Here is a 14,618-nt window from a genome sequence, read left to right as displayed (position 1 = left end):
TTCCCGTTCTCCGCGCCGCCGTCCCTCTACGGCCACCCTTCCCCCGCATCGCGACGATCCTCCGCCGCTTACAATATTCGTTTTTTAACGTCTTTTTCCGTCTTCTACCCTTTTCTATAATCAGTGTATATCCTTCGTAATCCTTATTAAGAGAACGCGTGCAATATCCTAGTATATGCACCAGTGAAGATTTACGTGTTTTTTTTTTTTTGTACAACAATCGTGCGGTTTAAGAAGGGAAACGCGACTGTTTCCCCTGTGTGTATTTCCTCGTGACAGAAGGCTGACGCAGCAGCGGCGGTGGCGGTGGCGTGCTGTGTTCTCTTGCTTCTTATGCTTGTGTCTCTCGTGTTGTAAAAATCTGCCCCTACGCTCGCTCTCACCTCTCGGAGACCCCCCTCCGAGGAAAGGATTCGATTCCACGGCGAAGAAACATGGGGAGAGGGACGTTGCTGTGAGTAAATACTCGGGCGTCATTTAAGTTGGACGTACAAGATATCTTCGTCTCGGTGTGTCATGTACCCGCGAAACGTCTCTCCCGTTGTTATCGCCGATGTCGCCGACAACTTATTTTCCGAGTTTTCTCCCCCCGAGTTTTTCCCACGGACGATAGCATAATTTTTGTTTAAGGCGGTTGCAATGTATCTCATAGGCACATATCATTGTCTAATGTCGACGAGTTGTTCAATGTTTATTAGTATGTTAACGATAACGCGTCGTGATTGTAAATTTTGGGAAAATGTTGAAAGATGTTGGTTGACCGACGAACTTCTTCCGCGAAACCATCCTGTAACTCGTAGTATGTAAAGTGTCGATAAGTATCATTTTATATCGGTTCTAATTCGTTTACAATTTTTCAGGTATTTGATTGACGGTTTGCAATGAATTTCCCGCCGTTCGGAAGCCATTTTCCCGGTACTATTCCTAGTATTCATCAGTTCGCAACCGACGGCTCCGGCGGTGCGGGCGGACGTTACGCCAATCATTTTCCCAACCAGCCTCCGATTGGAGTGCCGGTTATGGGAAAGTACCGTCCTGAAAGCAACGGCGTGCAATCTGCTCAGTCACAAGTGATGATGAACAATAAAGCAAGTTATCCTAACAGCAATGTTCATCATTACCCAAACGTACCATATTCCCAAGCTCAACCAGTTCAACAGCGGCCCTCTAATTCGCCTGGAATGCCAGAAAAGCGTTCTTATCATCAGGTCAGCTACTTTGTCTTTCTGTATTAAAATTTAAAGCATAGGATAATATAGAAGTACTTAATAGAGAATGGAAACTTTTCAGCAAGCGACCGAAACTATAAATCAACAAGATGTTTGCAATCTCCTACAGGATAAAGATAAAAATAAAGAAAAGAAGGGAGACGAGCAACAGCGCAATGGAGAAACTACGACAAATGGTAGCCAACAAGATTATACGATGCATCAGCATCATCAGCAGCACGCTCATACTCAAACTCCTGCAACTATGCCTGCTACGTGGCAGTCTTTGGCTACTCCTGGATCCACAGTGGCAGATTACCTCAGTCATTTACCAGCTAGTACTTTACCGTTAAGTTTACATCATTTCTTAAAATATTCTGCAGAAAGTATTAAGAAAGAATCAGAAATGGCACAAACCACTTCTGTAGCTGTAGCAACTACAACAACGCCTAACATAATGATGTCCCCGAATAATAAAAAGAAGAAAAAGAAGAAGGCTCCCAAGGAGAAAAAGCCACGTCCAAAACCTGGAGAAATTCGCTTAACGACGGCTCTAGATGGCTCTACATTGTATTGCTGTCCAGAATGTCATATGGCATACCCAGAACGTGAATTGTTGGAACAACATCTTCTGGGACATACTTTAGAACGAAGATTCGTGTGCGATATTTGTGGGGCAGGCCTCAAAAGAAAGGATCATCTTACACGTCACAAACAGAGTCACAACCCCGAACGTCCATACGTTTGTACCGTTTGTTTAAAAGCTTTCAAAAGGAAAGAGCAATTGACATTACACTTTGTTATACATTCTGGCGAGAAACGACACGTATGCACAGAGTGTGGAAAAGGATTTTATCGTAAAGATCATTTAAGAAAGCATACCAGAAGCCACATTGCAAGAAGGGTAAAAGCTGAGCTCAGTCAAAATGCTGGTAAGGAGATAGAAGTATTTTTTGTCTGTGTAATGATAAACATAAATAAAGCATTGTTATGGTAACGAGATTCTTTTATCTCTAGGTACACAGCAAAATCAACAACAAAATAATGTTTCAAACATGCAGACAACAGCTGTTACAGCATCGTCTGTTCTTTCTGGTGGACATCCGGGACCTCTCCTGTCCTGAGCCCCGCCACCAGGGAACTTCCAAGTTCCCCATCCCAATAATATTCTTCACTCGCATACTTCTCATCATTCGTTGCATCATCATCATTTGACGGCCGTTAACGTGGCGCACCAATCGAGTGTCACGCCACTTGCTACATCCAGCCACTATCAAACGCACGACCTCAGTTTTTTGGGACACGTTAAAGATTTCTGAGAGCAGGGGAAGACCTCGATCAAGAGGTAACAAAACTGACAAATTATACGAGTACTCTTAGCCAGTGAGAGTTAATTCGACCGCTTTTCTTCGTTTCGACTTTAGTAAGTTTTCTACGATAACAAACAATTATCCGTGATTCTGCTGACTCTCTATGTCCTAGTACAATAACGCAAAAGCTGTGACAGTTGCATAAGTTTTTCAACGGTATGCACAGTTTTTATCGCCTGTGTGTCGGGTATTGTTTTTGAGATATGTACGCATAGATCTTATCTTGAAAAAGTGTGCCATATGTGTATGTACATGATCAAAAAAAAAAAAAAAAGAAAAAAACGAAGAAAGAGACATAGAGAGTGTTTCCATGCACACGGAAAAGAGACACCATAATTTTCTCTAGGAGCGTTAGATTAGAGCCTGATATAAAAGTCTTGCCATACTACTGTATGTATGAGAAACAAAACATATTTTTATGAAGGCTTGATGTAAAACACAAAGAAGCTACTTATTATCAAGCTAAGCTTATTATCAAGAGAGAGAAATATTATAAATTTTTTCCAAATGAGTTGAACCGAACGATTCAATTTAGTTTACAAATTTATTTTCAATTAGTCAACCGAAAATCGTTGAACACAAACAAAAGTTTGGAATTTGTGCGAATGAAGACATGTATATAAGGATGCAAACGAGTCATCCCACCGATTAATATGTAACGTCTTTCAATTTCTTAATAACCTGAAAAGTATGTTTCTTTTAATCATCGACTCAGTGATATTTTGATCGTGTCTTGATCTAAAGAATTAAATATGTTTACAATCTTTTCGACGAAGTTAGAAAATATTTTATTTTTAGAGTTGAGTTATTTAATGTTTTAACGAAACATTACAAAGCAGTAGCTAAAAGAACACGTGGCAATACTTTAGTGGATAAAGGAACGAAAGAACATTATTTCGCTTTTGTTTTTATAAATTTATTTCGTATATATACAAAGTTGACAGTATTTTATATTTTACAATATATAGTTCCAAATTTTTGCTTGTATGTATACATTTATACATAATTGCGTATATATACATATGTATGTATTTATGTACACGTATATATTTTGCGATATCGCCGAGAATCGTACTATATCTCACTTTTTTTATATACGTAAGTTCTTTAGGAGTTTACATCGTTTTTATATCGTTTTTACATTGTTTTTTATACATATTTTTTTCGTTAAATCCCTTTAACTTTCGTTGAATACTGATCGTGTTAGTGAACGTTTTTCGTTAGACTTCATGTACTTTTGATTTTCTTTGTTTATTATTATTATTATAATTTTTATACGTATATATTATAGTAAATATTCAAGTAATCGTCGTTAAAAAGAATGCTAGTTTTATAATCTTTTTTTATGTCTTATTTATCCGCATCGTGGAAGTGAAATACCCTCGCGGACTGTGATCGTTTCGGACAAAACTGACATTTGTTCCAATTGTCTCACTTTGTCTGATATGTTTTTTTCAACCATTTCTTCCTCGTTTTAGTATTATTCAGTGTGCCATTTTCTTCGAACTCTCTACGCCGATACTTTCTTGCCACAGGCATTAATTCAGTCTACCAGATCGTCGACGCTATCCTTTCGTCCTGTTATTTTTTTTTTTTTTTTTAATTCTTAAAAGTAAACGTCCTATATCCTTGAACATTACACGCAACAGCTGCTTAATACGTTTACGTTCTGATGTAAACCGTATGAGGAAAACAAAATGCAAGAATATAACGTATGAAAAAAGTAGTTAGGAATGTGATGCGCTATTATAAAAAGGAAAGAGAGAAAGGAAAGGGAAAATATTGAAAGCATCGTATTCGTTGGGAGGACGACGCGTTTCGGCGATCCATTACTGCTTACGAGAATGAACTATAAAGTATTTTGTAAAGAACTTAGGGTATGCAAATAGAATAGACGTACAAATTCATCGTTGATATACATATATTTTAATTATTTCCTACGTTTGACCGTAAATATACACACAGTTATTTTCTAACGTTCACTTAAGTTTTGTTCCAGTAATCATAAATTTTTGGTCTTCTTCCAATCGATCCTCACCGACTGTTTTGCATCATATTTCTAGCAAAAGTCGTATATACGTTCTATAGCAGGTAATATGAAAAATTCAGGATTCGTCAGACCTCAAATATAAGGATGTACTAAAAATATTATATACAAATATATATGTATATATATATATATATATATACTAAAAGTTATATATATATATACATTTAAAAAAAGTATAAAAGAACGAGCTGTATTAAAATACTCCACCGCCATGTACTTGTAATCATGAAAAAAAGAGAAGAGAAGAAAGAGAACAGAGAGTACACTTTAGGTTATATGTTTTAGCGAGTAAGTTTGTATACAAGATGAAGAAAAAAAAATAAGATTACTACGATATGTAAGTGAAAGACGAGAGGGGAGAAGCATAAAAAATGCGTATGTCTGCATGTGTTGTATGCGTGTACATGCACGCGCGCGCCGAATCGGAGAGAAAAATATGTCGGGACGTGTGTGCTTGTTTGCGTGCGTTTTATGCGTGCATATAATAATCCGAAAAGTATAAGGGAAAGAGAGAAAGAGCCTGTGAAAGAATTAAACAAAAGGAAAGAGAGGAAAGAAGAAAGAACGTTGACATGTGGGTAGTTATATATATAAAAGTATATAATATAATATAAAAATATATATAATGTGTGTGTGTGAGAGAGAGAGAGAGAGAGAGAGAGAGAGAGAGATCAAATTTTTCCGGAACAGGAAGTCGGTGGACTAAATGAAGAGGAAAAGTGAGATGAAAATAATGACAAATAGCTTTACGATTTATAAAAAGAAAAAATAAAACAGCGAGCGCGCGCGAAAAAGAGCGAGCGAGCTAGCGAGAGAGAGAGAGAGAGAGAGAGAGAGAGAGAGAGAGAGGGAGAGAAACATTTTTCAGAAGTTCGACGTATGATTTTTTTTGAGAGATTAAACAAATGAGAGGCTCAAGAAGCGGTCTATTTTCAAGGGTAGCCAAAAAGAAAAATGAATAAAAAAATGGAGAAAGAACCTGATATTTCCGCGCTCGACGAGGCGGACAGTTTGTCTTTGATATTTCAGAAAACCGACCACTTCGTCGAGGTATAATAGGCATAGTTGGTGTTCCTAGAGAAAAAAAAAAGATGAGAAGGAGAGAAAGGAAAGGGAGGAATAAGAATAGTTAACGCGTCTGTAAAAACGGAAGAGAAGAAAGAAAAATAACAATTCTCCGGTGCCTTTGCATAGCGCTGGACTTTAACCGCACCTGCATACTTTTTCCACCTTATGAGTAAAAGTCCATGGATATGGCCTCGTGCATAGCTCTTTTTCGGGACACCCTGTGTATGCTCCTTTCCTCTTTCGTCCCCCGTTCGCAACTTTTTTGTCGTTTTCGTCGCCATCCGACACTCTTTTTGCGCCGCGAGCAAGCTAACAAAAAGCGGTTCAACGGGCGATCGAGAGAGGAAGAAGATGAAATATTTTTTAATAATGTGAAAATGATTATTGAAAGAGAAGAAAAAGTAAGATGTGTGTTTTTTAGAAAAAAAGAAAAAAAAAGAGGATCCAGAGACGAGAGTTATTGACGAAAGGGGAGCGAACAGAACGAAGAAACACGTTTTTTCTGTACTTTTCAATTATGATTTCTTCAATTTTCCTTTTTAGCAATCTTTCTTGCGTTCCGTTAAATGGCAAAAGCCGAGTATAAAAGGACGTGGAAAATTTGTTACTCGGATGGGATGGGAAATATTTATTTGCATTTCTCAAGATTAGAATTTCGCTGGTAGAGCTATGTATACGTTTTGTACTTATTCCTTCCTGTGTATCAAGCGTATAGACATTTTACTTTATACCATGAATCGAACGAAGCGAAACTACAGCTTCGTTACAGAAGATACCGAGGGACTCTGTTTCGCGAACTCAGTGGTTGGAAATGATTTAATTTGTCTTCTGCCCCTAGATACATACGTTTTCCGTTCTTGTAATCGATAGTAGTGTCTAATGATTAAACGAGCATAAGTATCGCGTTTTATAGAGCATAAGTAGTAATAAGGTATAGGCCTTTATTGCCTAAGTTGCACGAGCTAAGAGAGTGAAAGGGAGAGACTGCGAGTGAAACCGAGAGCGAGAGAATGGGAAAAATGACAAAATGATAATAACAGATTGAATTTGCGTACATCTGATTTTACAGTTTTACTAGAAACTGTAAGGAAGAAGACATAAGAAAGAAAAGTCTTAAATCTTGAGAAAACAAATTCACGGAAACTCGTAGAATTCCTTTTTTCGTATGGTAAAAGCGTTTCGTACTGGTGTTTACTTAATCCTCTATGGACTATTCGTAGTAATGCGCGTGAGTATGTAATGGCTTTTAACTTAAAGCATTAAACATTTTCTCTTGAAACAAGAAACAAATTTATAAAAAGATCTCCAAAATTTTTGAAAATGGGAACTTTTCCTCGAAGCATCGAATGCTTTGTTTAGATTATAGAGGATTAATATCACGAAATACCGTTATTGTTATTACTATTACATTTTTGCGTTATTCGTATACTATCATTTACAGCGATACGATTAGACATTTGAATGCTATTTCTGTAGTAAGTTCGAAAGTAATCGTTGCTCGAAACGGGACATCGTGTTCGGTAACGACGAGTCTTCGCGTCTATCGATCTCAACCTCGTCGAAACGAGTAAGGAGAAAAATTGAATAACCAGAAAGAACGACGACGATGGAAAACACAGTTTCGAGCATTGATTTCTCGTTAATTTACCGCGTAGTTATTGTAAAACCGATTGTTTTCGACGAGCGATCAGACGTAAAGGTAATTGATCGAACAGGGAAGAAGAAAAAAAACTAAAAGTTTAAAAGGTAACAGTTTGTTGTAAATCAAACGCAATTCACTGAGAGATATGAGGGTGACAATGAAAACCATATTTTTCTACGCAGTGTCGAAAAAAAAAACTCTTAATCGTACTAATGCAGAATAGAGCCGAAAATGAATTCGATTTAAAAAAAATGGCTTCGTCGCGTGAAGCGTAATAATTTGCTTCGCGCGCGAGCTACGGATTTTAGTTGGTTCATGCAAAAATGAAAGAAAAGAAGAACGCAAAAGGGAGGGGAGAAAGTACAATAACGAAACTTGAGATTCGCGCTAATATATTTAGAGGCACCGAAGCGTTCTCCCGCGCACTTTTTTCCTTGTAAATAGAACGAAACCGAAGAAGAAAGAAAGAAGGGATAGACTTAAGACGAACACCAAGTAAAAATGCATCGTTTTCGAATGGAGCAAGATAATGATTTCTCGATCGAGAGGCGAATAATTTTTTATAAAGTTCATCGGATAGCTGTTGGTTTTTTAAGTAACCTTAGACGTAAGACGCAGTTAGTACGCGTGTACTTACACGATCCTTTACAGTCTAACTTTATCAGTTTTTCCACACACAAACAAACGAACGAAGAATAGAAATTTTTAGCAAAGGAAAGAAAAATTAATTTCTGGAACTTAAATTACCGTTACATTTCGATATCTTGTTTTATCTATTTTGGGAATTAGTTAAAAAACCAAAAAGTCCGGTTAACCGATTCTTCTATCGTAATAAGTCCTTTGGAAAAAGTTATAGATTAAAATTAAATTAGCAGAGGAGCTAGACCGTAAAGGATTCGAATGAAAGAGGAGAAGTTTTGCATGAACCAACGGGCGCTGTTCTTACGTGTATATTTTATCGGAGTATCCAGCTGCCGCGGTTCAGTTTCTCGGCTTGTCCAGTCGGCGTGGTATGTGTGCTTGCGTTTTTTGCGTGCGTCCTCTGTGCGCGTGTGCGTAAATGTGATTACCGGTTTTTCAAACAGAGACGTCAGCACAACAGGCGAGTAACGACGGAAGAGAAATATGGAAAGATATACAAATTCCTCGACATAGTACAAAGCATTTAAACTCCTCTTTTTCCAATAGCCTAGGGAATATGATAAGTACGCATTGCACATAAGTCATTACGCGTAAAATAGACATCTACCGAGTAGCCGGAGAGTCCGCGACGCAACGAGGCAATTTATTTTCTTTTTTCTGTTCTTCTCTCTTCCATTAGTTTTGTCTCGATAATATAGTAGAAAAGTTATGACAGTGATTTTATTTGAACCCTTTGCACTCATGAATCGCTTCTTCCACGCGACGAAAGAAACTCACATTCGATTCATAACTTTGGAGAACATTTTTGGAAATTAAAAAGAATATGTAGTAAAAACATAAAAATATGAAAACTTTGATAGTTTCGTGATTTATTTCGTTTTCTTGTTGTTCATTTTGCTTTTTAATACGGTAGCATTTTACTCGAAAACGTAAGTGCAGAGGGTGCCAACAAATCGTACATGCAATTTGTCTAAATAGATCTGTAAAAGATTTTTTAAGGAACTCTTCTTATTGGACACACAAACGCAATACTAAAGATCCGTAAGAAAGATATTCTTACAAACTTTTTACGAGACTGCAAAGGCTGACGTTTTATAGATTACTCGAAATAGCGCGAAGGTACTTACATTGCGACCGATCAAATGTTAGCAAGGTATATACTTTTGTAATAGACTAGCCAAATTGTGAATGGTGAATATTTTATATAAACCGTATAGAACTCTCTGAGAATTAATTTCGACGCACCGCTGAATGCACACAATAGGATATATCGTTTAGAAAACTTGAAGTTTCGGTAGCTATATCTCGAGTTGAATCGTATTTGTCTTGTCTCGAAAAACTGTATTTCTTGAACTTCTCGATTTGTTCAACACCGTTTAGTGTATCACGATAAACCGTATGCCTAAAGAGCGCATAGATACTGCCATAATTGCGATTATTAGTAGCTTCGGATTAAAAAGAAAAAAAAAAAGAAATACGAAAAAGAAGTATTAAACATCGATAAACGATGTACTTCCTTCGAAAGAGAAATTTACTCGTTACTCATTTTTCGAATCTAAGATTGCGTTTCCGGTTGTGGATTTTCCGGACATCCGATAGATAATAAAGGAGAAAGAAAGGGAAATAGTGAAATTTTCATGCTCGGAATATAGGAAATACGAGCCTTTTGTTTGAATCCACCATGTTTTCATTTTCTTCATTTCCGTTTGTTCCTCACCGAAACATTTGTACCACAGTCTTCCAGGGTACAAAGGAAAGAGTAAAATAATACCGTTCGTTCGTCATGGTGCGTAAATCAAAAAGGGAAAGAACAGACAAGTAGTAAAAAGGGATGAAGGAGAAAGAGAGAGAGAGAGAGAGAGAGCAGAAAGCGGGAAAAGAGAGAAGAAGAAAGGGAAGAAAGATAAGGTGAAACAAAAAAAAAAAAGAAAGAAAGGACTAATAAGAGAAATTGTGTATAACTATGCGAACCCTCTGATGATCTCAGCGTTTTATTTTTGTATAGAGTGCATAAAAAACATGTAATCTTCAGGAATGTAAGGACGAGGAAAGAGGTACGCAGTTTGAGACAAACAAAAAAGCAAGACTTATGTAGTAGATGAGAAGACGAAACGTATAAAAGGGAGATGTAGGTATAAAAAAAAAAAAAAAAAATACAGACAGACGAATTTAGGTTGCGAGGATAGAAGTTTAAAGTTTGTGAACGTTTTTTCGGACATTTCCCAGTGCTGCTTTATGTAATACCCTATATATATAATATATATATCTATATATATATATATAAAAATTGTATGAAAAGTCATCTAAGAAAATATGCTAATTTTTATTATTCATAATTCCTTCGTTCTCCATATCCTGATGCTAAAACAAACAAACAAACACACACACACACACACAAATGGGTTATAAAATATGATTTAATTTAAAACGACTTATAATTTTATGTAATAATGATTTATTAGTTTAATTGTAACTACTACAACCGATAACAAAACGTTGATCTTTTTTTAACCATATTTTACGTAATATGTCCGATTATGTACACTTTGGAAGCGTTATATAGTAAAGCCGATATATGGTCGGTTCTTCTTAATAAATATAAATACATAATTTACAGGGGTAATTTGACGTAACATTTCACGTGTAAATACGCGTATAACATATAACATATTAATATAATACAATACATATTACTACATATTATACGCGTATCTATATATTTCTATATAGCACACGTACAAACATACTGACACGCTCGCACAATGTAAACTGCAGTATTAAATTATTTAACATGACATATCCTTACATTCATCGCTGTTTCAACTTTAAACATTAAGGAACATTGCTCTTACTCTAACTTGGATCAAAGTTTCTTTAATCCTACATATTTACAATGTACAACATGAAAGAAGGTAAAGGCATATAAATAAAAAGTAACGGAGAAATTAATATCGATAAAAACCGTACTTTGTGCAATGTTCCTTTCCAGTTAGGGCTACAAAATGTATTCCATTGATTACAGACTATTCTTAACGTTGATTTTATATTCCTTTCTCATAATTACGTGCAAAGATAGGTGTTATTATGCTGTTTCTTTTAGGCACATGATCCAAGATGATTGATACCGTTATCTTAGCAGAAAACAAAATCATGTATTTTCGTTCCACTTTTACACATCATATATAACAAACACGCATCTTCTTTCAGTATCTTGAGCATAACAAGAATAGTTTGTGCACGGTATTATAGAGTATTTGCATCTCTTTTTGCTTAAAGATGAAAGTATTTAAAAGCTGATCTTACAAAGGCTGCTTTAATTTAGAATACACAGTAAGATACATCTAATTAATATACTAACATTTTTTTATTAAATTTGAAACTAAAAATTTTATTGCTAAGCTAGCATTATTCTTGTTCTTTCCATACATTTCGAACATCATATCAAATGTAAGATATAAAGAAAAAAATTCAACGATACTAGGGCTTATACCCAGTTGTAATTTATATAAAAGCTTGAATAATTTATATAAATATCTTTTTTAAATAAAATTATTTAAAGTATCTAAATATATATATTACATCTCAAAAAACTGCCCTTAACAGGTACGTTCTTACTTTAAGAATATTGTGCATATTAGAGGCATATTAAAAAGAGAAATATAAAATTTGCAGAATTAATTTAGAGCCTGTTTGTTTTTCAGCTACGTTATAAGTAGCATTTCCAGACTAATACATATATATATATATATATATGTCGGAGATGAAAGAACACCGGAGCCTTTGGATAACCCCGCAACATTGTAACCTAGAGTCTACTATAGCTGTAATTGAACAATTGTAGTTATTCAATCCGATTGTAATTGCAAAATTCGGAACCATCAACAACTATTCCGTTACGTCATGAAAGTGTCTCTGATAAAGCTCGCTGTATCAATCTCTCAAATTTAAATTGCCTAAATTACAAAACAACTTTGTTTTAAGATTAAGATAAAAATGTATTAAGTTCTCAAAATAGAAAATGGAGGTGGCCCAGTCTGCCTCATCATCATTGCAAAACTACTTAATCCTTCTTCGCCGTTATTATGGCTATTCTGATTATTCTGCGAACTGTTTAGATTTTTGCTTCTGCTACTATTATGACTTTGCAAATGTTTTTTTAAGTGATCCTTTCTATAAAAAGCTTTGCCACATTCTGTACAAACTTGATTTTTGCTACCTGAGTGTATAATCATGTGACGTGCAAGATGTTCATTGCGTTTAAATGCTTTGCAGCACATATTACACTGATAAGGCCTATCTTTGTTGTGTCCTTGTTTGTGACGATCTAGATGTTCCTTGCGTTTTAAAGTTGCGCCACAAATATCACAAATGTGAGGTCGTTGCCTGTGATCTCCCAGATGTTCGTGCAACGCCTCTCTGTCTTCAAATCTGAATGCACATTCTGGACAACGATATATTAACATACCTGAAACAATAAAATTTATCATTTACAAAAAAGAACATTCTCAATTTCTGTTATATCTTTCTTCATGCGTTTACCATTGATATGTTGTGGCTCAACTTCAAATTCAATTTTTGGTCGAATTTCTTGGCAATTATGCGTTGAATTGTTGCTATTTTCTTCGTACTTAGTTACATATGGTAAACCTAATGTACTAGAACATCGTGCTAAGTACTCTGAAGTAAGTCTAAAGTCTATTTGTAAGGGATCTGTCATAGTTGCTGCATCTACTTTTTGAATAGTCTGTGTACCCGAAGATTGATGAGATATCTGAGGGCATGTCTCCTTATTTCCACAATTATTCTCATTTCTATTTTCATCCGTTTGTTGAACATGAGTTACCGGATGCCCAGAGTATGTATATCCAGTGATATTAGGCTGATTATGTTGATGGTTGTGCATATCAGATGGATATTTTATATTACGTGGATCATAAGCCATCTTTCAACGTATCATAAAAGTAAATATCCTTATCGTTTGTCTATAAATATAAAAATACTGTAATAAAAAGTTAACAAGACTTAAAAGATTACACGTAATTACAAATACAAAAATTATCAATCGAGACTAACAACCAAAGATCATTTTTAGAAAAGTTGCATTAATAATTTAAGAGATTGAATTTCAATTTTTATCTTAAAAAAGCGAAACTAAAAAATACTTTACTTTTTACATTTTATCAACAATAAAAAAAAAACTTGATAAAACTGTGAACGATACATCAGTTCGAATACAAGGATCAGTTAGCAAAAATTTACATATGAAGACAACGCTGTCGTAAATTTGACGTAAATGAGAAGTTTTATTGAGCAGGTCAGGAAAGATGTCATTTGCTATTCAATATTTTTGAAAATTCGAAATATTCTTAGAAAATATCGCAGTTACTGCAGAATAAAACTATTTATCTATATTATTCGCGTGAATCAAATTTACTCACCCCTTAGTGCACAGTCAGTTGTGAAATCAGCACATAACTGATCACTATTTGTTTGTATTGAGCTTGGCCATCTTTACACATCAGCTGCTGTAGAAATTCCGAGTCCTTCTTCTAACAGGCTATTTATTTTACAAAACTGTACACTCTGATTACGTATTAATGATTCATTTATTAACAAGATATTATTAAACAAACTAAGTACTCGATTAATCTCTCTCAATCATGATCACTTTTGTATAGTGCAGTTTCGTTTCGAAATACGTAACGATGCGATGATCACACAATAGAAAAGGTATAACGCATTTAAAAGAGGCGGCTATTTAAGGCATTCGTCGAAAAAAATAACGATTTGTATCAATATATATCCCGATGAAATCAATAAATATTAGACAAATATGTTATAATTTTAGTAATATTTTTAACGATTCTAATCAATGTCTTCCAATGATTTCAAATTTATTATATATTCCTATCATAAAAATATTGCATTTATTTAGTTAGCATTGTTTCTGTATTTTAAAATATATATCGTACCCTTGTACTCTATAATCATTTTCTAATAACGTTAAGAATATAATATTCATTCATCTTTATGTATTTATGTGTGTGTATTATTAATTAATATTTTATGTATCGATATGTCATACATATTTCATATATATGACGAAATTTTATTTTAACTTTTTCTTTTATTTGCTAGAAAAGCTCGTAATATTCAATGGGTACTGGTTATAATGCATATCTACGATAATAACGCTATTTTTATTTAAATTTAAAACCGGTATGACTAGATAAGAATGCATTTTCGCAATGATGACATCTTGCGGTAAATAAATCCACGTTTCAGGACCGTAACTTCTTCTTTGTGTGACAATTGAATATATTTATATTATTATCTTAGTGAAAATAGCTTCGATATTTCGATCAAATTTAAATAAATCTATTAATCCGATTTATTAAATTCTGTTTTTTTTTATACTGGATTTTATACCGAAAGGAAAATATAAACAGTTTACGAAATGTAAATTCAAGAAATTAACAACGAGATTAAATATTTTTTCTTAATGAGGGTGTAGTTTTAACAAATCGTAAAAAGTAACTTAATCGAAATAAATTCCAATGTTACTATCGATATAATTGTACGGTTCCTTAAAAGCAGAATGTTGAAAGTAGTAAAAATTAACAAGAAAATAAGTTTAA

The 14,618-nt window shown here is 34.6% G+C and overlaps 2 protein-coding genes across 6 annotated transcripts in view; one reads left to right on the top strand and one right to left on the bottom strand.

Moving 5' to 3' along the window:
* Positions 1-2,850, top strand: part of LOC100747558 (zinc finger and BTB domain-containing protein 49-like) — a 3,619-nt gene extending 769 nt beyond the window's left edge. Inside the window, exons 1-4 of one of the 4 annotated variants that reach the window (XM_024366746.2) lie at positions 70-454; positions 861-1,208; positions 1,339-2,140; positions 2,226-2,850. In XM_024366746.2, the coding sequence (XP_024222514.1) occupies positions 882-1,208; positions 1,339-2,140; positions 2,226-2,332 (1,236 nt within the window). In that variant the 5' untranslated portion in view covers positions 70-454; positions 861-881 and the 3' untranslated portion in view covers positions 2,333-2,850. The other 3 variants (XM_003488427.4, XM_003488428.4, XM_012384039.3) reach the window with 3 other exon arrangements.
* Positions 2,851-10,415: 7,565 nt separating this feature from the next.
* On the bottom strand, positions 10,416-13,762 carry LOC100745654 (zinc finger protein 880-like). 2 transcript variants are annotated; one of them, XM_012384040.3, is made up of 4 exons: positions 13,419-13,762; positions 12,520-12,979; positions 11,840-12,445; positions 10,416-11,730 (listed from the first exon to the last, which is right to left on the bottom strand). In XM_012384040.3, the coding sequence occupies exons 2-3, from the start codon at positions 12,920-12,922 to the stop codon at positions 11,979-11,981; spliced, it is 870 nt and encodes a 289-aa protein (XP_012239463.1). In that variant the 5' UTR covers positions 12,923-12,979; positions 13,419-13,762; the 3' UTR covers positions 10,416-11,730; positions 11,840-11,978. The 2 variants fall into 2 exon arrangements, with proteins under 2 accessions (XP_012239463.1, XP_003488459.1); XM_003488411.4 differs by having other exon boundaries at positions 12,520-12,962; positions 13,419-13,760.
* Between the last annotated feature and the right edge of the window lie 856 nt (positions 13,763-14,618).

The sequence above is a fragment of the Bombus impatiens genome, unplaced genomic scaffold, assembly GCF_000188095.3.
Source record: "Bombus impatiens unplaced genomic scaffold, BIMP_2.2 scf_0233, whole genome shotgun sequence".
In the NCBI taxonomy this organism is placed as follows: Eukaryota; Metazoa; Arthropoda; class Insecta; order Hymenoptera; family Apidae; genus Bombus; species Bombus impatiens.
Note: the sequence above shows the minus strand (reverse complement) of the source record. Positions and strands in the feature narration are given on the sequence as shown.

Bases quoted from the DNA above. Each gene is read 5' to 3' on its own strand.
- LOC100745654 (XM_012384040.3), bottom strand. From the start codon at position 12,922: ATGGCTTATGATCCACGTAATATAAAATATCCATCTGATATGCACAAC. The intron at 12,446-12,519 runs GTAAACGCATGA...TTATTGTTTCAG, and splicing joins TGAGCCACAACATATCAATG to GTATGTTAATATATCGTTGT.